Source organism: Myotis nattereri, assembly GCF_964212035.1.
Source record: "Myotis nattereri genome assembly, chromosome: 4".
Lineage (NCBI taxonomy): Eukaryota > Metazoa > Chordata > Mammalia > Chiroptera > Vespertilionidae > Myotis > Myotis nattereri.
This window is the reverse complement of record NC_138079.1, coordinates 41,098,271-41,125,155: the sequence shown is the minus strand read 5'-3', so window position 1 is coordinate 41,125,155 and position 26,885 is coordinate 41,098,271. Positions and strand designations below refer to the sequence as shown.

General features: G+C 42.3%; 1 protein-coding gene across 1 annotated transcript; it reads right to left on the bottom strand.

Annotated features, from left to right (window-relative positions):
* Positions 1–7,391: 7,391 nt before the first annotated feature.
* CRHBP (corticotropin releasing hormone binding protein) lies at positions 7,392–17,860 on the bottom strand. Its single transcript, XM_081090167.1, has 7 exons — positions 17,606–17,860; positions 17,192–17,285; positions 16,680–16,837; positions 15,198–15,408; positions 12,966–13,114; positions 10,588–10,705; positions 7,392–8,169 (listed from the first exon to the last, which is right to left on the bottom strand). Exons 1-7 carry the CDS (start codon positions 17,840–17,842, stop codon positions 8,012–8,014), a joined length of 1,125 nt encoding a protein of 374 aa, XP_080946293.1. The 5' UTR covers positions 17,843–17,860; the 3' UTR covers positions 7,392–8,011.
* Between the last annotated feature and the right edge of the window lie 9,025 nt (positions 17,861–26,885).

The following is a 26,885-nucleotide window of genomic DNA, read 5'->3' as shown; positions in this document are numbered from 1 at the left end:
AGAAGTAAAAGAGAACCAAGAGCAGAAGTGAGAGCTGCACTGCCCTCCTAACCCAGACAGCAGTCCGTGAGTTCTCTAGGCCACAACCAAAAGAGAAGTGAGCAGGGCCTGTGAAGTGTGGAGAGGGGCAGGCAGCCGAGGTCAAGAAGATGCCTAAGAGAGGGCATGAGACAACCCTCTTCCCTTCCCCTAAGTCGAGGTTTTACCCACAAGCATAAAAGAAGTTGCCAGAAGGGAAGTTGTGTTCCCTTCTCATTTCTCCACCTGTAGTTAAAACTCAGTGAAGCATAACAAATAAGGAGCCGTTCCAAACAATTCACAACAGCTCAATGTAGATGCTTTTGTGTGTGGTGTGGGTTGGGGCTGCTGCTGAGAAGTGAAAGCTAAGAAGGGGTTCTCCTAATCGGGAAGGTATATCAGATATTTGGTTATAAATGGCCAGAAAGTGTATTTAAGGAGACAGGGGTATTGATCAAGAAGTAATTGTTTGCTGGAAGTGGTCAGTCTTTTCCATGGGTAATTAAGATGATGTCACTTGATACCTACTCCAGGGAGCACTACAGTGCAGCGTAGAGGGTTCTCCCTCTGGAGCTTTCTTTTATTAAGGTGTGTGCTGTTCACAAGCTACACCTTGCTCTTTCCATTGTGTTGTTCCACAGGTGACAAGATGGACAGAAATTATGGGAGGCTCTTATTGTATAGCACAAGGTTTCAAGAAAAACAAACAAATAAACCAACCTTTGGCTTGCTACACGGAGAGTAATCTCCTTCCTCCATTCAGGTCTATATACCCTCCTGCTGCCCATGGACCAGTAGCATCAGCATCCCCCGGAGGGCTGAGGAATGCAGACTCTAGGTTCCCGTACCAAAATTGAATCTGACTCATGCCAAGATCCCTGGGAAAGTCACATGCACATTCAAGGTTAAGAAGCTCTGCCAAATACAGACTTCTGTTTCAGTAATAACATTACCAGCAGCTGCCTACAGTGGGGTTTCTCTTCTGAGGCACCACTGTTTTTCATTAGCTTTAGGGTCTAAGATTTCCCCCCAAAGTGGGAAAAGGCCATTGTTTTATGCAGTAAGAAGAATGCTTGGTAACTTAAGCTAAGTTTATCACAAGAAAATGTTTCCAGGCTGTGTAGTATTTGGTCCCCAGGATTTTCTTTTGCCCTGCCCTGTCTCTGAGCTCACCCAGTCAGCTCAGAGCTTCCAGTCTGTGAATCGGCACCACCGTGTTCCAGCAGCACCAAACAGAGGAGGCTGTTATTCTAGAAATACCGCCTGGAAACTTTGTCAAAACAAGAGCTCAGCCCTAACCGGTTTGGCTCAGTGGATAGAGCGTCGGCCTGCGGACTGAAAGGTCCCAGGTTTGATTCCGGTCAAGGGCAGTACCTTGGTTGCGGGCATATCCCCAGTGGGAGATGTGCAGGAGGCAGCTGATCGATGTTTCTCTCTCATCGATGTTTCTAACTCTCTATCTCCCTTCCTCTCTGTAAAAAATCAATAAAATATATTTTTAAAAAAAACAAGAGCTCAAAAGCAAGCTTTGTCTCTTCTAGCCACTTCCTTTAAATCACACACTTCTGTACAGCATTTAAGATGAAATGACATCACCAAAGCCTGGACTAATAAACATGTTTTCCAGGAAATGGACACTCGTATTCAGTGACTTGTCATGTGCCTAGAGTGGTCTTGGCACTGTAAGGAGCCATCACACTAAGAGGCAGGTGACTGGCTCATGGGCACACAGATGATTAGTGGTTGAATTAGAACTCACCCCATGTCTGGTTTTGAGGTCTGATTTCCTCTCCCTCCATTGAAATGCCTCTACCCACAGGACTAGATCTTGTTTCCAAAGCTGTATCATTGGTCCCAACTATTCTACACAAGCAAAGTTGCATTCCAAGCTGGTCCTTGGCAAAACTAAGGAATGGCACAAAGTTTGTCTTTGACTACACTCCAACCCCAGAGCAAGCTCTTTTCTTGCTTAACTCTACAAACTTTCAGCCAGCTAGTGGTTTTGTCAGTTCCCTGCTACCTTTTCCAATCGCCTTCATGGGATGTTCATCTGAGACTGTCTTCTTCTCAGCATTTCATATTTCATTTCTCCCACCACACTCACCTTTAGTGACAGCTTACTTGCCAGTTCTGTCACGTTCTAACAATTAGCAATACCCTCTATGCCAAATTACTGATTTGTAAGTTACTTCATTAACTTGTTACCTCTTATAGTTTGACGCTTTTGTTTTTTATTTGTTGTTGTTGTTGTTACTCCTCACCCAAGGATATTTTTTCCATTGATTTTTAGAGAGACTGGAAGAGTGAGAGAGGGAACAGGTGAGAGAGGAAAACATCGATGTGAGAGCAACATATCAATTGGTTGCCTTCCACATGTGCGCTGACCAGGGCCAGGGACAGAACCACAATCCAGGTATGTGCCCTTGACCGGGAATCGAACCCAAGACCCTTCAGTGCATGGGCTGATGCTCTAACTGCTGAGCCGCACTGATCAGGGTAGGTTTAACTCTTAGAAAACAATAAAGTGCCCATGAATTACTTGATTAATTAATAATACATCTTAAAGAACAAAGTGAAAAGGATGACAAATGTGTATTTTTTGGTCCTGTTTCCAGTCAAGTGAGTCCTTTGCTGTCCCTCAAATCCCATCCACAGGTAGGCATCTACTTTGTTCATACATTTGGCTGGCTTGAGCTATTAATAGCACAGAACACATTTTTACACTTTAGAAACTTGGAGGCGGGAGATTTTTTTTTTTTTATTGATTGCAGAGAGGAAGGGAGAGGGAGAGAGAGAGATAGAAACATTAGTGATGAGAGAGAATCATTGATTGGCTGCCTCCTGCACGCCCCACACTGGGGATCAAACGCACAACGTGGGCATGTGCCTTTGACTGCAGTCAAACCCAGAACCCTTCAGTCCACAAGCTGATGCTCTATCCACTAAGCCAGTGGTTCTCAACCTTGGCTGCACATTAGAATCACCTGGGAATCTTTTTAAAATCCTGATTTCTGGGCCTTATCCTCTGGAAATTCTGTTTCTTTGTTACTAATGTTGTGGCCCCACCCCATAACAAACAAACAGAATTTCCAGAGGATAAGGCCCAGAAACCAGGATTTTAAAAAGATTCCCAGGCGATTCTAATGTGCAGCCAAGGTTGAGAACCACTGCACTAAGCCAAACTGGCTAGGGCAAGAGATATTCTTCTTTCTAGGAAACCCCAACATCTGGTAACCCATCTAGTCACAACGATCATGGTTCTGTCTAACTCATCCAGCTGTATGTCCTAGTATTGACATTCAGTTTTCTTAAAGTACAAAACACATCTCATTTTCAATTGTTCAGCTGCACAGGGAGAAGTACATTGTTGTTACTAAGAGCAAAGCCCAGAATCCAATTTGGAGACCTTGATTTTCATAATGTTTTCAAATCATCTAATCAAGCCTTCTTTCTTTTACCCATGTTTCCTTTCTCGCCTCTCTACTTCTCTCTTTGTACAGTATGTCTTAATACAAGAAAAAACAAACTTTCAAATGCAAAGAGAAAAATGGATGGTAATTATTATAAATGTTTCATTAGAACTGAGGCCATTCAATCTGCTTATTTGAACATAGAATTTTCTCTCTTCTGAAATACTCCACTGCACAAATAAGAGTGTATTCAGATATAATTTCACGTGATTACCCTATGTTAGGAGCTCCTAACCACAACTCTCTATCAGTTGTTGTTAAGCACATAAACAAACTGCCTCCAAGTAAATCCTGTCCTCCAAATCTTTATCTTCATTTCACAAAGATTCTGTTTTGCAGGCAAACTCTGGGAATGTTGCCTCCCTATTAAATAGCAGGAAAGGGAAATTTGAAGGTAGGAGAGACCTGAAAGGATCTTTGCCACAAAAATGTGTCCTGTCTCAAATGTATTTCCTCCCTGAGCAAAAACTACATAGCAGGTCAGAAAAACCCATGTAGTAAAAGGCAAAATTAAATAGTAAACTATAAAAGCAGAAACATTAAGCTGCTGTTATGAACTCATTTCACAGCTAAATTAACCAATGAATGTTTTTTTAACAACACTGAAGGGAGGACAGCCAAGTTTAAGAAGACTGGTCTTAAGCTTAGTTTTATTTATTATTTACTCCTAGAGCAGAGATTCTGATACTGAAACCTTGGGGTGGGCCTCAGGGATCTGAGAATTCTCAGAAATTTGGGGTGTCCTTGTATATGTGGGCTTTTTTTTCTGGGAGATGATCTATATTTTCCATTAGATTTTCAAAGGGATATAATCTAAGAATCACTATTCTTAGAGGATTCTTTAAGGTATATGGAAAAGTTGTATACAATGATATTAGATAAAGCCTGATGTTTATGAGATCAAAGATATGCATTTGAGTTATTTTTCTCTGAAAGACAATCAGATCAGGCCTGCCTATATAGTTGCAGCAAAACCAGTCAGGGAAATTAGAGAATAGCTGAGAATATAATTTAGACAGGCCCATTGTATGAAATACGGTAAACTCAATGCTATAACATCATCATCATCTCAGTAACTTAACAAAATAAAAGTTTACTTCTCATTCACACAAAGTCCAATTCCTGGTCAATAGCAGCCTTCCATGTGGTCATTCAGGGATCCAGGCTCCTTGTAGCCTATGACTCTGTCTTCTTTTATAGCTTTGAAGTCCTCTGTTAGAACTTCAATATCTTGCCAGTAGAGAGAAGAAAGAGAAAGTATGGAGGATTAGATGAGGGTTGGACATCTTTTCTACCCACACTCCTTCAATTAAAATTCAGTCACATGGCCTAACCTAACTGTAAGGGAGGGTGAAATGTAGTCTAACTGCATTCTCAGGGTGTAAAAGAAATGACTTTTGGTAAACACCTAGCATTTCTGCCCTATCCTCTCAAATGAAACAACAGGACCAGGAAAAGTTGGGAGAACAAGAGGACATGCTGCTTTAGATACTGGAAGAAAATCCAATGTCATAGGAAGACCAACATATTCCACAGAAAACAGTGGAAGAAGCAGTTTTACAGGAGGTAGGAAAGTGTCCAGAGTAAGGAACAGAGTGACCTAAAACATATGAGCAAAAATGCTTAGAATTTTAGGCATGGAGGTAGGAGGAATTTGGGAATTTAGTGATCAATAGTAGAGCCCAAGTCACCGAATAGTATTTAGGAAGATGTGGGGTTAGGAGTGGCAACAAGAGTAGGATCAGGCAAGAGCAAGAGTGAAATAATCAAGAGACAGGAAGACTACAGAGAGGGGGCCTAGGCACAGCATAGAGAGTCAAGACAGTCTATTTGTGAGGTGACTCCTTGATGACCAGCATGTTGGACAAGAGCTGTTTCAATGTCTCCTGTCCAAGGTCAGGGTTGACCCTGGAGTAGTGCAGAGCCTCCAGATAGGGGTCAGCTGTGAAAGAGGCTCTGGAGACCTGATAGGGCCTGACAAGACCCATCCTCAAATGTTCCCAGGAATATTACTTTGCTTCTCCATCACAGACAACAACCCTGACCAACCCTACCTTCCTCACAAATTGTTCTGGGATGAAAAGGAACAACTGAATCAGTACAAACCCTTCAGAGCACAAAGCAAATGCCCCACTAAGAGTATGGAGAACCTGGGATAGCATGTTTACTTAGAAGAAATAATAAAAATATAAAATAAAAATAATAAAAATAACTGCTCATATGTGCAAGACATGGTTCTTGGGCTTTAGATATATTTATCCATTAATCTTAACAAAAATCTTTATTTGAAGGATATGTCTTTATTACCTCAATTTATAGACTAAAAACTGAGCAACAGTCACTTATAAGTGACTTGCCCAAGTAAGAGTCAGAGCTGGGGTTCAAAAAGATCTGCCTCCAGAGTCAATAACTCAACCACGATGGATACTGCCTTTCTTAGAAAGTCAAATTTGGCCCAAATTTCATAAAATATTTCACCTGATTAATGGAGGTGGCATTGAAGACACATCCTTTAATTTAAGTCTCCCCCAGAAGTCTCATCTACCATTTTCTTTCCATAAAGTTGCCTCATCCTTTGGAATGAAGACAAGTCGTGGATCTCCCAAGAATGAGTCATGGACAGTTCCCTGGAGTGGCCACCTTCTCAAAGAATGCACACTATTAGGCAATAACAAGCTTTGAAATAAAGTATGTGACATATGAACGACCACAGAATGTCAAAGTTAGAAGGAAGCTTAGGGACCACAGTCCCACCATTTTAGCACAGAGAAACTAGTAGCTTTCAAAATGTCCCTTAGGAATAAGAGCAGATTGTCCTAACTTACACAGTAAAATACTTGCCTCCTTACCTCAGAACATTTTCTCTATGCAGCATAAAGGGATCATGAGGGTTAAAAGTCAGAAACTTTTAACAGTGATATAAGTGACTGCATGGATTCTTAGGTTGCTAGCAGGACTGTGAAAAAGATAAAAGGGTTCAACTTCATGAATTTGTTTTCTATGAAATAAGGAATCCAACATCTTATATAACTAATCAGGAGTCATATATCCATTCATTCAAGCATTTATTCTATCACCCCAGGCTTTGCCCCAGCATTTATCCATCCATCCATGCACTTATTCATTCATCCCAACCTTTATCCCAGCTTTATTCATCCATCCATCCACCCATCCATTCAACTACCCATGCAGGTATTTATTCATTCATTTGCAAAAGTTTTCACTCATTACAAAATATCTACTGAGCCAAAATTTGTGCTAAATCCTGGGTTTGCTTTTTTTTCTAAAGCAATTGAAATCAATGTTTTTCTTTCTGTTTTTCAGATTTCAGGATATGGGATTCCAGAACTTTCCATTATAAAATGAACTTTATATTAAATATGTTCAGGAATCATAATAAGGCCATTATTTATGGCACACTTTGCAGATTGCATTCATTAACTCAAAGGAAAGAGGATATCACTTAGGAGTATTTCCTTTGTTGCTCAGGACCTTATTTTTGGCCTTAAGTGTTTTTTATAGGCCACACATCTAGTCTCAAGACAAATATGGACAAGGCTCAGTCAACAGTGAACTGCCTTCAGTACCAAAGAAGTACTCAGATTTCGTCAAGTTGTGTCTCTGAGAGCTGTACGGCCCTGTGACAAAGACATGTACGCTCAGTTTTCTTGGGGGACAGTGGAAAAGGGGTCTCTACATCCTGCTTCCCTGTTAGGACTATCAGTCAGTGTTATTTGTGCAAACACTGTAACGCACCTTCTACTCTAAATAATTCTACCCCAATAGCCAGGCTCCACTAGTTCTAAAAGTCTAAAATGATTTTGTGCAGCATTTGGCTGTGTACCACATGAGAATGTTATTTTCTGATGAAAATAAAGGAGGAGGCGACTCAGAAAACAAAGTGCAGTATCAGGGTGGCAACACCCCAAATGTATTTATTCACTTTTGTATTATGGATGGGAAAGGCTTTCCTTGCTACAAAGGTTTGTTAAAAACAAGTTGATGCAAATCAATACGTAGTAGCTACAACTATTGTCTATTGTAAACAGAATAAAAGCAGAAAATGAAAACAGAAGCAACTACCTTGGTGTACACAGACATTCCATTGCTTTCTGTTATAGAACTGATATGAATGCCACCATTTTTATCTCTTTATAGTATTTTTCCTTGAGACACATTTTTTTAAATTGCACATTGCTTTGCACTTGTCTTACCAGCTCAGGTTTGTAGCGTACCAAAGAATTACAGAAAACTGTTTTACTACCAAGGTGGGGGCCATGTGGTCATTTATATACTACAAATGAAAAAGAAGCAAGGTACAAAAACGTGTGTGTGTGTGTGTGTGTGTGTGTGTGTGTGAGAGAGAGAGAGAGAGAGAGAGAGAGAGAGAGAGAGAGAGAGAGAGAGAGAGGCTGTGAATACTGGCTGGTAGGAAAGGCTTTAAACTAGTGGTCATTGAAATCATATATAATACCTATTAAACACTCACTTTGCTAGCAGCATGTAAATCACTGGATGGTTATTCAAAGACCAGACAAACAGAATTCCCGGATACTGTTTCCATTTGGGTTTTCCAGTTCGTATGGTTCCAGCTGGCGGTACTCAAAAGTCACACGGTTTATGTGTTTTCCGCTGGAGACCATGCGCACCACCGTGTTGTCGCAGCCAATTTTCATTTGGGCTATCATTCATGGAAAAAGCACAAGTTTCCCAGCAAGTTAGAAACCACACAGCACAACCACTTCTGTCAATAAGATCATTTAAAAGCTCAAAGAAAGCGAGAGCTTGTATCTTCTTTTCATGGGCTCAAACCATGCCAGGAGGGGAAACGTTTTTGTTTTCATGTTTGTTAGAATACAGAATTAACTTCAGAATTGTGACACTGATCTCAGCGTTTCTCTTCATGTGCAAGAACACCGTTAGCCAAACAAATCTGGCTGCAGAGAGGCAAGAGGATGTCTCCTTGCGCTTTTCACATTCCACCTGCAAGGCTCTGGTGGTAAAGGCAGGGGCGTCTCCACACTAACCTTCACTCTAGTTCAGTGTTCTCAGCGGAGACAGTACTGCCTTCCAGAACCAGGCTAGAAATTAGCAGGGGTAGTTTTTGGTTGTCATAACATCTGGGGGTGCAAGTGATATTTAATGGGCAGGTTGGAGGCTAAATTGTAATGCTAAACATTGATGTTGACCAAAAAGATCACCTGTTTATTATTTTCTGAGCCTAGATAATAGTTGTTTTACATATAAACAAAAATATTCTGCATGATTTAGATAGACCACACTCAATATATTCATTTTTTCCCATTGTCCACCTACATTTTTCTGATTTTTTCCATTTCTCTCATTTGTCCCATTGTCCCCCTACCTTTTTTCTCATTTTTCCATTTCTCTCTCATTTTTTTCCTGTGCTTCATAGAAGGAATGACTATTGATATCCTTACTTCTCTTAAATCCAATCTTATCCATTATCTGTATAAGCATCTGACAATGTTTATATATCTTCTGGTACAGATGTACCTGAGTGGTTATATATTGAAACTCATCATTTTTATTAAAAATTACTTCTATTTTACTCTTCCAGCCTCAGGCTGGCTCCTGAGACAGGATTTATCTGCCCTATAATAATCCTTTCTGTTGTTTTAATCTACTTAATCTCCCTCCACCCACTTTGTCTCTGAGAAACACTAGCATTATTGTGTAACTGGTACTTGACAAACAGGTGCCTGATTTTAAATGAAATAAAACTGCCAGACAGAGTTACGTATTGAGGTAAAAGTCAATTTGGAGACATTATCTTAATATAAGAACCAGGGAGTCTGCATTATGCTTCTACAAGGAGGCTCAAATTTAATTTTCCTTAAATGACTTGGAAGGTCATTCTTTTTCTGATCTTGCTCTGAACTTTACATAACATTCCCCATTTCCTTTAGTTCATGTGCACATTATTTATTTGACATAATTACTAAGAAAGTCCAATTGAAAGAGCAGGGTCCCTAATAGCTCTTCATTGTCTGAACAGCTTAGGAGGGGCTCATGGAAACATGGTGAATGAAAGAAAAAGGTGAAGTTAAAATGAAACAATGAGTCACAGAATTCAAGCCTTCAAATTATCTTAAGACTAGTTTCAATCATCTGGATAATTTAGACAAAAGTGTTTTTTTGGCATTAGTCTTACCATTTTACCTAATTCAAATCATATAATTCAAGCACCAAAGTTACTCTGGCCTCAATGATCTAAATTATATAAGGTATGGGTGTTTGATCATCTTTAATCTAATCCTCACACACATCTCCCACTGGCATGGAAGGATGCATTGCCTCAGGGAACACATGCAAAGGGCAAGAGAAGCGACTTGCACTGACAGTTTAAACCAGAGCTCAAGTGTAAATTAGCATCAAATGACCCCTGTGTTTTCAGCAAAGTGAGTTCTTAGAAACCTCTTGCCTTTGCCTTGATTATCAAGCTTGCCAGGCCCCAGCTCTGCCTTAAGTCTCATCCGAAGCTCTTTTATACAGGAGTAGAATGGGGACGGTGCACACCACATGCTGGGCCTTAGCGGTTACCGATGCATATTAACTCTATTTCAGAGATGTTTTGTTTATTAAGGTCCCAGTATTCGCTCAGAGAGAAAAAATACTGGGGTGCAGAAATGGTTTTAATTAAAACAGGCAACAGCTGATCAAAGGATGTCTGATTTACAGCTTCATCATCTAGCTGGTTAATGATCTGTGGTTACAAGAAAGGAAAGGGGCTATGATAAGAATTTGCCATGAGGTTAAAGACTATTGCTGTTTCCCTCCTGTTTTACTTTTGTCTCTTTAAAGATAATCTCCAATTCCTTCCCAGTTTTACTTAGGGCCAACCTTAAACACACATCCTTGTTACTTCATACATTTCTCTCCCAGTGTCAGATACTTTGGTAATGCATTCTTCATAGTGTACATAGTCTTAAGTGTAAAATCCTCACTTGTGCACTTAATGTGCAAAATTGAAGATTTTTGGTGGGACTTGACTTCCCATGTATAAGAAATGTTAGGTGTTTCATTTAAGGAAATAATCTTGATGGGCACATAAATAATGATCAAAGAAACATCTCACCAGGGCCTTGAAAGGGATAGCAGAGATCCGCTAAAGGCATCATCTTGGAAGGGTCCAATCCACTTCCTCCCAGTAGCTCCACAAAGTCTCCTTTCCCCCCACAGCCTGCTGCAGGTTTCTGAGAGAATAGCAACAGGGAAAGAGATATTTATTTATTTTTTTAATATATTTTATTGATTTTTCACAGAGAGGAAGGGAGAGAGATAGAGAGTCAGAAACATCGATGAGAGAGAACATCGACCAGCAGCCTCCTGCACATCTCCCAGTGGTGATGTGCCCGCAACCCAGGCACATGCCCCTGACCGGAATCGAACCTGGGACCCTTCAGTCCGCAGGCCAACGCTCTATCCACTGAGCCAAACCAGTTTCGGCATGGAAAGAGATATTTAAACCAACTATGGGACTCAAATCATTTGACCAATGGCAAGTTGGTGAATTCACTCAATTAGCCCTAGACATCCTAATAGTGCCATTTCATTCAACATTCAGGACTCCGAAATTAAAAGGCATTTATAATTTAAAAAAATGATAAGGATTGCTTTTCTAAATCAGCTGAGTAATCATTTTTTAAAATGTGTGTGCATTTTAAAAATAAGTTCAAGGACTACAATGATGAAATGGGAATCTGTAAACTCCACATAAGATGTGTGAAAAAATGAAATCATTCAGACATACATACTAGAATATTTGAATTAGTGCATGCAGTCAGAGAGTTTTCATAAATAGGGCTTTCTTTCAACTCACCTCTTTTCCTTTTCTTTGTAAAGGACTTTTTCTGCTATTGGGACAATGTTTATCATTTCTACTGATAAGGATTTAGAATAAATTCAAATATGACCTGTGAGGCTCTGCACACTGGCCCTGCCCATCTCCCTGACATGTCTCATATCACTCCCCCCCACCTTTCCTCCTTTCCATTTCTGAAATCCAATAAGCTCATTCCTGCCTCTGGGCCTCTATACTACTGTTCTCTCTGTTCCTGGCTCTTCCTGTGGCTGCTGGCTCCCTCATCACTATCACTAAAGCCTCACTTTGTCTCCTTCTCAGAAGGTTTCTCTCCTGACCGCCCTAGTATCTCAAGGAGCTCTCCACCCCTCCTTCTGCTCCCTTGTCCCAGTCACTATCCATCACAGCACTTCATTTCATTTTCCGTAAGGCACTCGCCACTAGCTGAACTATATGCAGTTTTGCCTGTCACATGCCACTAAAATGCAGGTTTCATGTGAGCAGCATCTATTTTGTTTGTTGTTAATTTACAGCATCTAGAATAGTGCCTTGAACATAGTGAGAACTCAAAAAAATATTTGGAAAAGAAAAAGATGCCTAGAAGAATGCAGACTTTAATTTTTTTTTTTAAAGGAAACACCAAGATTACTCCTCATAGCCAAGAATAACTGAAGTGCAGATCTCCCAGTCTGGTATCACTCTTGCTGTCTTCTATACTGTACATCAGGAATGACATACGAACAATCTCAAGGCAATAGGCTATGTCATACATAGACACCCACTTGTTCTGGTCTTTATCAAAGAAATATTCTTCCACTAAAGTCGCCCTCCAGAAAAACAAACAAAAAAGCATTGGCCCACAAATTTAGGGCTTAGATATGTTCCTTTTATCAGTCCTAGTCCTACTTGGCTTTCCCTGAAATCTGTCTGATTAGGAGCTATGCCTGTCCTTGATGCCAGCAAATACACGAGCTATCTTAACCTCAGCACAAGAGAAAGTAAAAGGAAACGAGGATGACTCAGAGGGAAGATGCTACCAGTGCAAGTAAATGTGGTCAAGCTCAGCATTTATCTTTAGATCCATACAGAAGTTCATGGGAAAACAAGTTAATGGAGAATCTCAACTAATACCTGTTACAAAATGTACTGAATTAAATGTAAAACTCTTCAAAACTTTACTGTATTTTGCAATATAAAAATCCAATTTCGCATTTTATGCTACACTTAGCATTTCTTCATAACACAGTCAATGAGATACTTCCTTCATGTCAAAAGAAAATTCCAATAGTCAGAAAAACAGCTGTGTAGATGACTCATACTAGGTTCTGCTAGGAGATAATTTTTTTTTAAAGAGGCAAGTACAAGAGAGTTCAATTGTAATTATATGCCACACATTTACCCATTGAAAACATTTCTTGCATCACAAGGAAAGTATTCAAGTAGCACAGGGGACACCTGAGTGTGCAACTTCCAGCTGAACAGGAATAGGAAAGGGTTTAGTTAAAGCAGGGGGGCACACACCTGTGAGTCTTTACAGTCAAACAGGGCAGACTACTCCAATTGCTAATGTCCGTGTCTACCCTGTATGAGTACTTTTGCTCTGACAAAGCTCTGGCTTTAGTAAATAATTTGAAAGCAAGGAAGCAACTCACCTTTAACTGCAGGCCATTTAAGTGTCCCAGGGTGAGATCAGATATTTTGATCATCACGGGATAAATTATGGAGAAGCTGCAGTTTCGATGCTGATGTGGAACCACCAGGGTGAACCTTCCATTTGGGGTCTGGGAAATGACGTTGCAGGCTTTGCAGGAAAAAAAAATCACATTCTCACTACTTGCTATGCTGGTTTTTATAGACATTTGCCTCATCCTTATTTTAGGCTCCTATTCATGGTCTAGGGCAGCGGTTCTCAACCTGTGGGTCGCGACCCCTTTGGCGGTCGAACGACCCTTTCACAGGGGTCGCCTAAGACCATTCTGCATATCAGATATTTACATTATGATTCATAACAGTAGCAACATTTCAGTTATGAAGTAGCAATGAAAATAATTTTATGGTTGGGTCACAACATGAGGAACTGTATTGAAAGGGCCAGAAGGTTGAGAACCACTGGTCTAGGCCTTGTGGCTTGGAAGAGAGTACATTTCACAAAGGCAATTTGGAGGTGGGAAGGGTTTGGGGAAGCCACCAGGGATGCATGGATGAAGCCTTTGGGCTGCCAGGGGCTTCTAATATTAATCTCAGGGGGTTATCTTGTTTATAATCAGAAAACCTAAATTCATAACCAACCAAACAATACCAGCTGGAACACTTCAGTTAACTGGGGTCCAGGTTCAAACTGGGAGTCTGGAAGAATCAAGACTTTCAAGCTGAGGCCAGAACTCAAACCCTGCCTGTCTGGAGCCTTCACTCATTGAATTTGGGGCCAATGTTATTTTTTAAATAATAAAATAAATAAACAATAAAACAGTCATGAAATAGGCTGAGAAAAAATAGAAAGAAAGCAGGCTTACATCTGAATAAATATTTGCTGAGTGTTAAATGTTAAATTGACTAAAAGATAAATTTTAATGTTTGATTTACTCCCAAGAATTTTCTGAAATTTTTTGTTTTGTATCTCAAGTCTAGACTTATAAATTTATTCTTCTAGCTATGAAACTAGAAGCATTAGTTTATACCTTTTCCCCCCCAAAAGTTTCTGACTTATCAGAACAGGTCAGAACTACCTCTTGCCTCCTTCCATATTTTTTAATTCCACTTAATTTCAAAAAGAACTGAAATTCCATGACAATTCTGGAAGGCTTCTGATTTATAACCAAACAAAATAGATGAGAAATATTTCATTTTTTCCCCTCTAGGATTATTCTGCTCCAGTCCTCAGAAACAGCCTCTTTGGGGGGCTTCTTTCAAAATTTAAAAAAAACAAAATACAAAAATTGAAAGATCAGTCAGTACATTTTTCTTTGGCAGATTCAGTCCATTCTTTGACCATATGAAGTGGTAATACTAATACTATTGCATGCAACCAAAAATGAATAATAATTTCTCTTTTCCTGAATTAATTTTTTACTTTATTTTTATTGTTGATGCTATTGAAAATGTCCCCATTTCCCCCCTCTTTACCCACTTCCACCCAGCCCCCTCCCCCCTTCCCTTTGGCCATCACCATACTGTTGTCTGTGTCTGTGGGTTATATCTATGTTATTTGGCTAATCCCTTCACCTTCTTTCATCCAATTAATTTTTGTTTTGTTTTAATGGGAGAAAAATAAGCAGATGAATGAACTCATTTTGATTAAGATAACGCATGTTAGGCCTGGGCTGTTCAGCTTTTTAGCATCTATGGGCATATCCATCAGCAATGAACTAAATTACAGTGGGGGACACTGAGTCAGAAGGCAACTTTGAGGTGTTGGTTCAACCTTCTGCCCAGGCATGAAATCTGTCTAACACATCCCAGATATGCAGTCTTTCCACCTTTATATAAATATCTAAAACTGCAACTTCATATCTGATCCCTCAAGCTTATCCCAGATGAGTGGAATGATTTGGAGGGATTAAAGTTTGTCACTGAATGCATTGTACTTTAGGAGATTAGAATAAAATACTGAACAAAAAGATAGAATTCTACTCACCTTAAAGTAGTATCCTATCTAGACTGGGAAATAAATTAAAAACTGTGATTTGATTTTCATAATAATAAATAGAAAATATTCTTTTTGGCCATTTCTGATTACAAAAGAATTTCCATTTAAATCATTTTTCACTTCAAATGTCTTAAGTTTGTGCAATGATACTCTCTTTGAAAACCAGATTTGATCTACACCACCCCCACTCCCCACCCCCGCACTGCCTTCCACCTGAGAAGACAGAGAGCTCACTTACGAAAGAGGTTGGGAACTGTCCGGATGGTTAATGTGAACCCATTTCCTGGTTCATGGACCCGGAAGAAGATCATGGCCACGTTCTGGGAGGATCTGATGCTCCTTCGGCCAAGACCACTCTCACAGAAATCTATGTACCGCTCAGTTGTGGGGAGAGGGTGGTCCTGGGAACTGGGGAACTTCTCCCCTTTGAGAATCCAACCATCAAATACCTTCCAACAAAAACACACACAGAGGTGATCGCTCCCATCAATTCCCCAAGTGACAGGTGTGGAACCGACAGCCTACACTCCTCTGCCCACTTGCTTTCCATCTGTATATATCTCTACTGAGAGGGTTATTTGCAAGTAATATTATTAATTATTTATTGCATTTTTTTCTTTATAAACCTTAAAGTTTCCAAAATAAGTAAACTTTATTATACTTCAGCCACCTTTGTAAATCAAACTACAGAAGCACAAGTTGGGTTTCAGTTATTCTTTCTTTTCCTCATTGAAATATGAATAAAATATCTTTTTAAAAAACACAGCAGCAGAAAAAAACTGAAGCTGCAACTTGACCTACCTGCCAATGGTTATGCATGCCCATTTCCCTCAATGTTTGTGTTTGTTTGTTTGTTTTACTTTATCAGATATTAAAATACCAAGAACTACTTCAACACTCAGACAACAATGGCTGGTGTATAGCTTAGGACTTTTCCCCCTTCACTTGTTAAAGTTTGCAATTGGACAAAATTGACTTTACTCTTAAAAACACCACAGGTCTCCAATTTAATGAGTCCAGTCTCGTTCCCATTAGCAACACCAGCTGCAAGTTACTTCAGTCCTCTTCTAAAGCGTTTTGAACCAAGGCACCATTTAAAAAATAATCCCAGTGCGCAGATTTTAGTCCTGCTCTTTTGAACTGGACTGGAGAACTCCATCAGCCATTCCCAGCTGACCTGCCCGGCTCATGGACCATGCCTGGGAGAGGCATGGAGCTGGTCCTCCCCTCCCACCGGCCTCAGACTAGATTCCCTCTCAGCATCCCTCCCAGCAGCCTGCGTCCTACGGCTTTGAAGACAACCTTTAGGGGCCTGGGACATCTCCAGACCAGCAGGAACAAAGCAGGTCTCAGACTCCTGGGGCCGGCCTCCGCTCAGCACCTGCCCTCTCGGTGGACCCGAGCGCTCGCGCTAGTTTGTACATCGGCCCGAGATTGTAATACAGTCTTTATAGCAACGGGAGTTCACGTCTTTGGAAGCGTCGGCCCCAGGAGTACAAAAGGGGGGGGGGGATTTAAATCATTGCAGCCTCTGAGGGCCAGCCCTTCCTGGTGTGGGGCGAGGTCTTGGGGTGGAGAGGCGGTTCCTGTCCCAGCGGAGCGGTTAACTAAGAGTGTCACCGGCTCCCCAAACTCGGCTGCCCCACCACCGGCGCAGCAGCCCGCCCGTTTCCCCTCCCTGCGGCGCCCGGTGCCGGGCTGCTGGGTGGGGACACCTCACCTTCAGGAAGTCCCCGCCCTGGCAGTCAATGGAGACCAGGTCGTAGTAGATGGTGATGAACTCCTCGGGCTCGCTGATGAAGAAGGCAGCGCAGTGCAGCTGCGGCCGGTCGGCGGTGAAGGTGAACTGGCCCTGCAGGCTCAGCATGTCCAGGCACCCTGAGGGCGGGCAGGGCACGGGGCGCGGCGTCTCGGCTGCAGCCCCCGCGGCGCCAGCCCCCCGCAGCCCCTCCCGGCGCCCCGATTTCCAGGTTTGCAGCGCCCCCCGCGCCCGACTCCCAGCCGGACTCCCAGCCTCGCTGCGCGCTGCTCCGGTGCCCCAGGGCGCAACACCCCGTCCGCTTCTGCGCTCCTCGTGGCGGCACCGAGCCTTCGCGATGGGAATCATGCCCTGGACAGCCCCTTCTCTGTGGTGCCGGGAGCCTCCTGCCCTTGCGGAGAGCCCACACCTCCCCACATCCCGCTGCCTGCGAACCCAGCCGGGCTCCAGCCGGGCGGGCAGCCCCAACTCACGCAGAGCGCGGCGGTACAGCGGCTCCCCCGCCAGCTCCCGCTTCAGGTGGGCGCTGAGGAGCAGGAAAGGGTCGTGGTCCCCGGCTTCCCGCAGCTGGCAAGGAACATGGGTCAGTTGGGAAAAGTTGAAGGGGTGGGAAAGGGGGCCGGGAGCAGGGCACCCTCTCTGCCTTACAGCAAAGGAGATCAAGTGACGGGATACTGTCCATCAGACCAGGGGACCGCAGGCGGCCAGGGGGAAGGAGGAAGAGGCAGGAGGGAAAGCCAGTCTGGGGAAAGGGCGGCACCAAGGATGGGGAAGAAAGAGCTAACCCGGCAAAGGCAAGCGCCTACGCAGCCTGCCTCCCCCCCCCCCCCCCCAGGGCAGGACACTCACCAGGGGAGGTGTGAGGGGTCAGCCAGGGGACCACTCACCTCCAGGTATCGGCTCTCCCCTCTCAGAGCCACCAGGAAGATCAGGATGAAGCGACAGCGGAGTCTGAAGGAAGGAGACATGCTGGTCCTGCCTCCGCCAGCAGCTATTGTGCTCCACTCCACACCTCGTCCGGCTGAGAGCTGGAAGCTGGCGGGGCCCCCTGCCCGGGTCTCTTTTATAGAGCAGTGAGGAGGGGAGGCTGCCTGCTCCTTCACTGATCTGCGCTCAGTAACCATGGGTTACCCTGTCTCGGTGACACAGTGCGTGGTGATGACGAGGGTCCAGATCTCTCCCAAATTTTCAGAGTGGGCTAGCATTATTCAGCAAGCATGATTTCAGACTCTTACAACTTACTGAACCCACGTGTGGGAGAAGCAGTGAGGCCAGAAAGAGAATAAGGGAGGGCATTTTGCTGGGCCTGGCAAATGCTGAATTCCCCTCTCCTGGGCATACGCAGGGGATTTTTGGTTTTGCAAAGCAAGGTGACAAGGTTACACTCATGTATAAAATACCCAAACACATAATCACCTTATCATGCAGCCTTGCCTCGTAATCTTGGATGGACTCATGCTGGAAATTGTCAGAAAATACAGTACTTACGCAATTGCTCATGCTTCTCAGGGAGAAACTCCTCCAAAGAGAAGCAGGACAGATGCCGAAATCTGATTTTGCGGAATATTGCAATAATGTAATTCAAGCTTTCTTTTTGTCCCTTAGCCTTTGCTTTATCCTGGGCCAGTTTCTTGTAAGCATTCCCTTAATGGAAAGCTAACTCTGGCGTCTGTGTGCTCCTGGATTTTAGCTGAGGGGCAGTCACTTAGTTTGAATGTATATAGGGCAGACACTCCTGGGCCAGCTAACGGGGGCCAGGACACAGCAGCTACTGAACCACTGAGAGAGGAAGTCATTCCATGCCACACCTTCAGATACCTGAATTACTTTAATGTTCATGTGGAAAGAACTGCCCAAAGCTTAATTATAACTGCTCATCAGCCAATGTACAGGGCGAACCAAATGACTTAGTGACTCAGAAATAAGTTAAGAATAAGCTTATCTTTGCTAATTACATATGAAGAGAATTGCTTCTCTTTTATGTATAAAATTGTGGGAAATGTGGGGACATTCCACATTCACCTTTCTCACCCCTTTCCTAAAAACTTTCATGTTGCTTGACCACTGCCTGACAGAAAACACAACTACCATAGCTTGCATTGTTATGAAATTATTACAGATAACGAGACCATAACACAGGGTTTTAATGGAAGGAAATGGTTCTATTTTTAGTTTATGAATACTAAAATTAAGCAATGATTTACCTAGTGGTGTCAGAACTTGATATTTTCATATTTAAGACAATTCTGAGCTCTGCAGGGGCTGCCCCTTAGCTATTTAAACAGGAGGCTTCTTACCATAGTCCAACTCTGTAGTAGTCCTTAGACCACAGACAGCATGAGAGGGAAGTTCCCCCAAAGGTCATGAACACTGGCCACCATGCCTCCCTCCCCATCCCAGGGTTGTACAGGTGTCTAAATTTTAGAGAGGGAATAAAGAAACCCAAGAGGAATAAAAGAGGAGAAAAATAAGTGGTTTAACCCCAACATACCAGGCCAGTTTCAAGTCTGTCTCGCAACAGTCTGTGCCCAGAGGGAGGCTCAAGCACACTCATTCTGTAAGCCCTAGCCCAGTCTCCTTCCAACCTAGCGATGGCCTTGGCCAGCTCCCAGAATACTCAGCTTGGAGAACCCCATTTATCCCACTTTGGGGGGTCTGACTTTGCTACATCAGCACTGAGACATTCTTCTCCAACCTGCCCCTACACACACACACACACACACACACACACACACACTCATGGACAACAATAATGTTCCTGATGTGCATTCATGATGCTCCCTCCGCAGGAACCACACACAGGAAGAGCTGGGATGAAGCAGGACAAACATAACCACCAATGGGCAACATCCTATTTTACCTAATAAGCCACAAGTATAGCAAAGGGATGTACTTTATTCCCAATGTGGGGAAATTAATGTGTAATTTTCACTAGCTTGGCAAAAATCTACTAAGCCAATGAGAACTGCATTGTGACTTTTATCTGGTTTTTGTTGGTTTGTTTGGTTTGGTTTGGCTTGGCTTTTAAGAGTAACTGAAGGATGAAAACTAGACTCTACAAGGGAAACTAAGAAGATAGAATTGGAAGACAAAAACAAGCCAGATAGCCATTCTCTATTAGCAAAGGCTTTAAAAATGGGTGACAACAATGGAAGAGTAATTTAGATTAGACAGAAGGAAAACGTTTCTGGATAATAAGTAGGTCTATGTCTGAGAACTGAATACAAATTGTTTTCGTCCACTGATTTGGTCATTCAAACAACTAGCTTAATATTTGAAAGCTATTTATTCCATCAAATTGACTGGTTATTTTGAAATATATTCTTAGTAAACTTAGAGTCCCCAGTCTGCTGTTGGAATGACCTGTATATTCACCTCCATTCTCTGCACGCATTTTAGTTTTTCTCTGTATTTTCGAAGACAACCTCGCCAATGCTGAGTTAATGCAGTCCCTGATCATTGTTTTTTTAGGTCTTAAACTATTGTCAGGCAGGGTTAAGACCTTCTTTTTGTTACCTAAGATGAAGACATTTTTTCTTTTGTAAAGCCCCAGTGCAAATTGTCACCTGTGTTAAACCTGAAGGTGGAAGTGGCCACAGAATCTATTCTAGATCCATATATAATCCATGAACATGGGAGCGGGGCAAGTTTTAAACTGCTGAGCCTGAAGAGGCACAGGCAGAGAACTACTAAGTAGAACACTAGGGTACTCTGTAGTCACCACGTGACCTATGATGTCATTGTGACAGCCAAGTGTAAGCTTATGGACCGAGGTGTCAGAAGCAGCAAGAACTACACAATCCCAAATCTCTTTCTATATTAGAGTTGCTGCAAAGACCTTCTCAAAGAATTCCCTATCTGTAATAGTGAACTTTATCTTTCATTAATCACTTCAACAGAGAATACCACAATCCATGCTTTAGGAAACTTTCCTTTTCCCTTTGCTGCCTGATATGTTGAGGTGTTGGGAAATGGGACATCTGATTGAGTTCTTTAAGAAATAAATGAAGATGATTGAATAAAACTCATTTAGCCAACAGCAACAACAACTAACTTTCAATGGTTTTCAAGATGACTTGCTCTTTGAATGAATTTGGCTATTTTTTAATGCAACCGTTTTTAATAGGTTTAATTTATTTTTCACATGAGTTTGGGATCAAGAAGGAAGAACCTAAGCAAATACACTTGGGGAACCATTAGCCTTTGAATTAAACCCTCAAATGTCAGTGATTTTCAACCCAAATCCATTATCTTCTTTTGCTATGGTTAAGACGACCAGCAGTACTAAACATTAGGACTTTGAGGGTAGCAAGTGACTGACAGCAAATCAGAAGTTAAGCAAAAAGGGGAAATATTATCAGGACACAATACATGGACAGAAATCAGGAAGCAGGGGCTAAAATCCTGCCTCCCTGTCTCTGTTCCAGGCTGCCTTCACCCCACATCTCAGTCTGTATGCCTGTAAATAAGCCACCAACAGATTCCTAAGCTTCACATGTTACAACTTGACAAATAAAAATACCCTGAACCAATATTCCCATAATCCCCAGTCCACAAAACTTTGTGGGAAAGGCTTCAAAGCCAGGGGATAGGACCCTGTCACAACATGACTATTCCCCTGACAGCCATATGGATGGAAAAAAGAGAAGCAATTTCCAGAAAAAGGGATGCTGGATTCACAAAATAATGGGTATTTTCAACAGAGTAAAAAAAGAAAAGCAAAAGCAAAAGCCCTGGCTTAGTGGCCTCTTTGATCATAAGTTTTCTCACCTGTAAAATTATTTTTCTCACTGGGAATTTATTGTACAAATTAAATATTATATATCTCCTACATAAAGAATAGCCTTAAATGGTAGCTATTATTAAATTATGCCAATCATATTATGTCTATCACTAGGGTTTTCCTTCTAATGATGATTTTATAAGAGTGCATGCAAAGCATATGTTTTTCATATTATTATTAAAATATAATGAATGGCTTCCAATTAGAACATTAACAAACTTTAAAAGCCATAGTTAGAAAAAGAGAGAACTAAGTTAAAGTATAATTACAGAATTGCATTTCAAAAGGCTAGCTAGAAATAGATCCCATTAAAGATTATGTCCCTTAATGGACAGTGGCTTAGCTGCATCAGAGAGAAAAGCTGAATGTAGAGAGCAGTAGAATTGAGAAGATTGAGGAAAGGGGAAAGTTGAAGTTATAAAGCAGAAACAGGAGATAATTAGGAACTGCTTGGAGAATAGCATTTTGAATCTATATCAAGGACTGTTGAATAACATCATCTGTTAAGGTGTGGGGACACTGAGAATAAGAAAGCAATGATTTGACAAGGTTTCCAAACAAACAGTGGTGATGGGAGGAAAGACAAGAGATTAAAAGATCTGCCCAGGTTATCACAGTGAGTCAGAAACAAAGTCTAGACTAAAAAGATCCCTCTATATTCAGCCAAGTAATCAATCCTTCAAAGACAACAGCCCTGGAAATTAACAAAAAAATTATATTTTAGGTTTTAAAAAATTACCAAACTAGGAGCAAAAAACAAGGTGGCGGTGGCCAAAGCAGGACGCATCACGAGCTGCAAAGGGGACGCATCACGAGCTGCAAAGGAGCTTGGGGTTGCTGTTTGTGCAATGGCTTCCTGACTTTGGAGTGACATTGTTATCTCAACTCCCTTCAGGCTGCCTCTAAATTATGCCATGACTAACATCGAGCCAGCGATCATAATGAAATGCCATTTAATAATCCTCACTGCCTGCATCAAGGGGAAAAGTACAGCCGGGCCAGAGCCGCTGGTGTTTGTCACTGGGCAGAGGTGACGTGCATCTGCACGTCACATCAGCCTCTCCTCTGACGGAAGAGAAATGAAGTGCGAAGAGTCTCATTTAGTGTCTTAGAATAGATCTAAAGGAGAAAAGCCTGCCAGTTACGTGGAGTGACACGACAGCTCTAAATAAGGAAAGCAACAGGAAAAACTGCAAGATAGGCAGTGGTTAGCTATCTGCGGTGCCTTCTTTGCTCACTTTTGTGGGACCCCTGTCACCAGCCAGCCTGCTTCCCCGTCTACCAATCCCTTCCTCCCTCCCTTCCTTCCTTCCTTCCTTCATTCCTCCCTCCCTTCCTTCCTTCCTTCCTCCCTCCCTCCCTCCCTCCCTCCCTTCCTTCCTTCCTTCCTTCCTTCCTTTGCTTCATTCCTTTCACAAACGCTGAGCAACTGATTTAACTGCCCTGTACTCATGGTATTTTATATATAAATGCCTGAAAAGCCTTTATTATATTATAACTTTTAATGTGTCTGTCTTCAACCTTAAATGTAAACACATGGAAGTCTGGCCCTGCAGCTCACCCATCTCTAGCCTTGCATCTAACACACACACACACACACACACACACACATACACACACACACAACACTACTGGGTGGTACCTAAAAGCAAATTGAATAGAGGGGCTTCTGCTCCTCCACCTAGTTATAAATTAAAGAACTGTTTCCACTAAAAATTTTCACCAGCTGACAACATCCAAAGACGTGGCACCAGCCAGGTAATGGGATTTGGGTGGTAAAACCTGAGGAAAGGGAAGAGCGGAGGTGCTGAAACTGATCCTGGAGTCAGCTCTAGAAGACCACAGTCAGCTGTTGGGTGGGGAGTAAGAAAGGTAAGAGGGAGCTGGAGGGACAGAGCTGGGACTCAGGTGGGGCAATTAGGGCACTTGCCTGGGGCACAAAAACTCAGTCATCAAGATAAATAATAGCATAATGCAATGTGTTATAAGAGGAAAATTAATGCAAAAAAAACCCATGATGAACAAAACATCAAAGTTTTAGGTAAAGACATCATTGGTCCTAGTGGCTTTTCCTGTTACCTCCGGCTTTATTCTGGCTCAACAGAGCACTGTGCAGGGAAATACACACAGGCAACAGTTCGTCCCTGCAGGAGTAACTAAGAGTTCTAGGGGTTTCATCCTGGTTTCCGTGAGTGAAAACAAAAGGGCTCTGGATTAGGTGTCCCAAGCCCTGGATCGAGGACTGAGAGCTTGGGTAAGTCATTCACGTCATTTGTAAGATGAGAGGGGTGAGTGTAGCTTTCAAGATCACAGCAGGAAACAGATGGTGGCGAGTTTTTTTAAAAAAGGACTCTAGAGGTGTGGGCAGCATGCAGGGACTACAAAGGAGAGTGCAGTGTTCTAGGACTAAGAACAGAGAGGAAACGTGGTCCAGCCTCCTGGGCCAGAGGACAGGGCAGGGAGGGTGAGAGATGAATGGGAGGGTCAATGGAAGCTGTCCAGCCCTGAGGGCTGTTGGGTCTCTAAGATACTGTGGTGGTTTTAAAACTGGTCTGCAAATGTTTTGGCACTCTTCCCACAAAAAGTGAAGTCTCATTCCTATTCCCCAAATCCTTTTCAAGAATATGGCTTGATTTAGTGACATGCTTCTAATAAATTGGCCAAGTGACACTGTAATTTCTGAGGCTAACTTAGAAAAAGGCCTGAGCTACCACGTAAGGAGTCCAGCTACCAAGAAGCTGCCATGCTGGAGATCATGTAGACATTGAGGGAAGTGCCCAGCTGTGTCAGCCCCCAGATGTTTTGATCATCTGAGCCCAAGTACCAGACACCTGAGTAAAGAAGCCCTTGAGGTGACCCCAGTTCCCAGCTTGCAGCTGATGGCAACATCATGAGAGACCCCAAGCCAGAACCACCCCACTGAGTACTGCCCACATACCAACCCACAGGAACCACACAAAAATAATAAGTGACTGTGGTTTTAAGTCACTAAGTTTTGGAGGGATGTGCTTTACAGGAACAAATAACTAATATAGGCCTACCTTACTCTGTCCTGGCTATTACACTAGAATGCCACAGTCAGGGTGGCTTATAAACAATAGAAATTTATTTCTCACAGCTCTGGAGTCTGGAAGTCTAAGATCAAGGCTGATTCAACGTCTGGTGAGGTCCCACTTCCTGGTTCACAGACAGATGTTTTCTTCCTGTGTCCTCACATGGCAGCAGGGACTGGGGAGCTCTCTGGGGTCTTTTTTATAAGGGCACTAATTCCATTTATGAGGGCTTCACTCTCCTGACCTCATCACTTCCCCAAGGCCCCGCCTCCAACCACCATCACACTGGGGGAACACAGACATTCAGTCCATAGCAAGGCCTTTCCCGTGTCTAATCACATCTTCTAGGGCTCTGACTTAGGGCCCCCGGTGCCTCAGCTGTGTGGAAGTCTCTGTTTGTGAAGCCCTTGAACTGAATCACCATCTTCCTGATGTGCCCCTGTGGGGGATATAATAGTTTTCACTTACAGTTATTGGCTATGTTTTAGGGAGGCCGCAAGATGTGGGAGACAAAGATGCATATATCAATATTTTCCTTACAAAAATGAAATTAGCCCTAGCCGGTTTGGCTCAGTGGATGGAGCGTCGGCCTGCGGACTCAAGGGTCCCAGGTTCGATTCTGGTCAAGGGCATGTACCTTGGTTGCGGGCACATCCTCATTAGAGGGTGTGCAGGAGGGAGCTGATCGATGTTTCTCTCTCATCGATGTTTCTAACTCTCTATCTCTCTCCCTTCTTCTCTATAAAAAAATCAATAAAACATATTTTTTAAAAAAATTTTTAATGAAATTATAGTGCATATACTATTTTGCAATATGATTAATATATTGTCATATATCACAAACATGATTTTATGTTATTAAATATACTTTCCCAAGATCATTTAAATGGTTGCATAGCATTCTATTGACATATTTTATTTAATAAACACCCTACTGACCATTTCTTTTGTTTCCAATAATTATTATAATCAAACCTATGGATAATTTTAAATCCCTTATTTTGATTCTTTAGACTTAATGCTAAAGACTTTAATGGATTATTACCATGGATTCTCAAAAGTGACATATCTTTGGGTTTGGGATCAAGGATAAATCAACAGACCACTGAGAAGGCAATACCATTTATAGTACCGGAGAAGGGCTAGATTAATGACTTTTCATAACGTCATGAACACTCAGAATCAGATACCTCCCTCAGTACTCAGTCAGCGCCTTCTTTTCAATTTAGAAGAGAGTTTGAAAGGAGTAGATGCATGAGACCAGACTGAGCAAAGCGGTGGCTTCATTTATGGTGGATTTTGGATGGCTGCATATGGCATCTCATAGCACACTCTTCCTGTCTGTAAAGACCTCTGGGTATTCTGAGAGCAATAAGGGTCAAATTAATCTCAATGATGTGTCAAATTAGTAATCATATTAATTCCATATTGTCACCTGCTCTTTGGCAGGTTTAATAAGCCACATGTTAAATTGATTATGCAAATTATCTTAGGAAAATTAAAACATCTGTTCCACATATCACCATATTTCAAGGTGAAAGTCTTCCTGAAGGTGAGCTTTCAATCCCACTGAATATGATGTCTTTGGCTACATTGTGCATTGCTTTGCAAAGCAGCTAAATTCAGCATTGATATCTTTGTTTTCTTATGCCACATATCAGGATGCTATAATTTTGTAGCACTGACGATCAGCTAGTTTGTTTTTTACACATAATACACATTGACATGATCCATAAAAATGGGAATAAAAATGTGGCATAACTATAAGAGATTTATCTTTTCACTTCATAAAAGGATAAGTCATGAGACCACAAAGAAGATATGGATGGACACACTGGAAATCATTCCAGGAGAGCCCAGCAGAATATAGAGGCTTTGAGAACTCCTGGAGGCGTGTTTACTCATTTCCCCCTTTTAGTGAGATCACTCCCCTTGAGTCCCTTACCGTCCCTTCATTTTCTCCATTGCCATCGGTTCTCAGTTGAATTTTTTATAAAGAAGAATGAAGTAATATTCTAGTAACTTTAGTTTTATACAAGAATCAACTTGGGGGAGAACCAAGATGGCGGCATAGGTTAACGCCGGAGTTTGCTGCTTTGAACAACTACTTCAAAAGTGAAACTAAAAGACAGAACGGACATCACCCAAAACCACTGGAACGCTGGCTGAATGGAAGTCCTACAACTAGAAGGAAAGAGAAACGCATATGGACACTCAGAGGAGGCGCAGTGCTGAAGTCAAATTCTGAGGTGCGGAGTGCGCTCGCGGAGCGGGCTGGCGGCGGGGGGCGCGGTTGGCGTTTTCAATCGGGAGGGAGTCGCAGACTCTGAG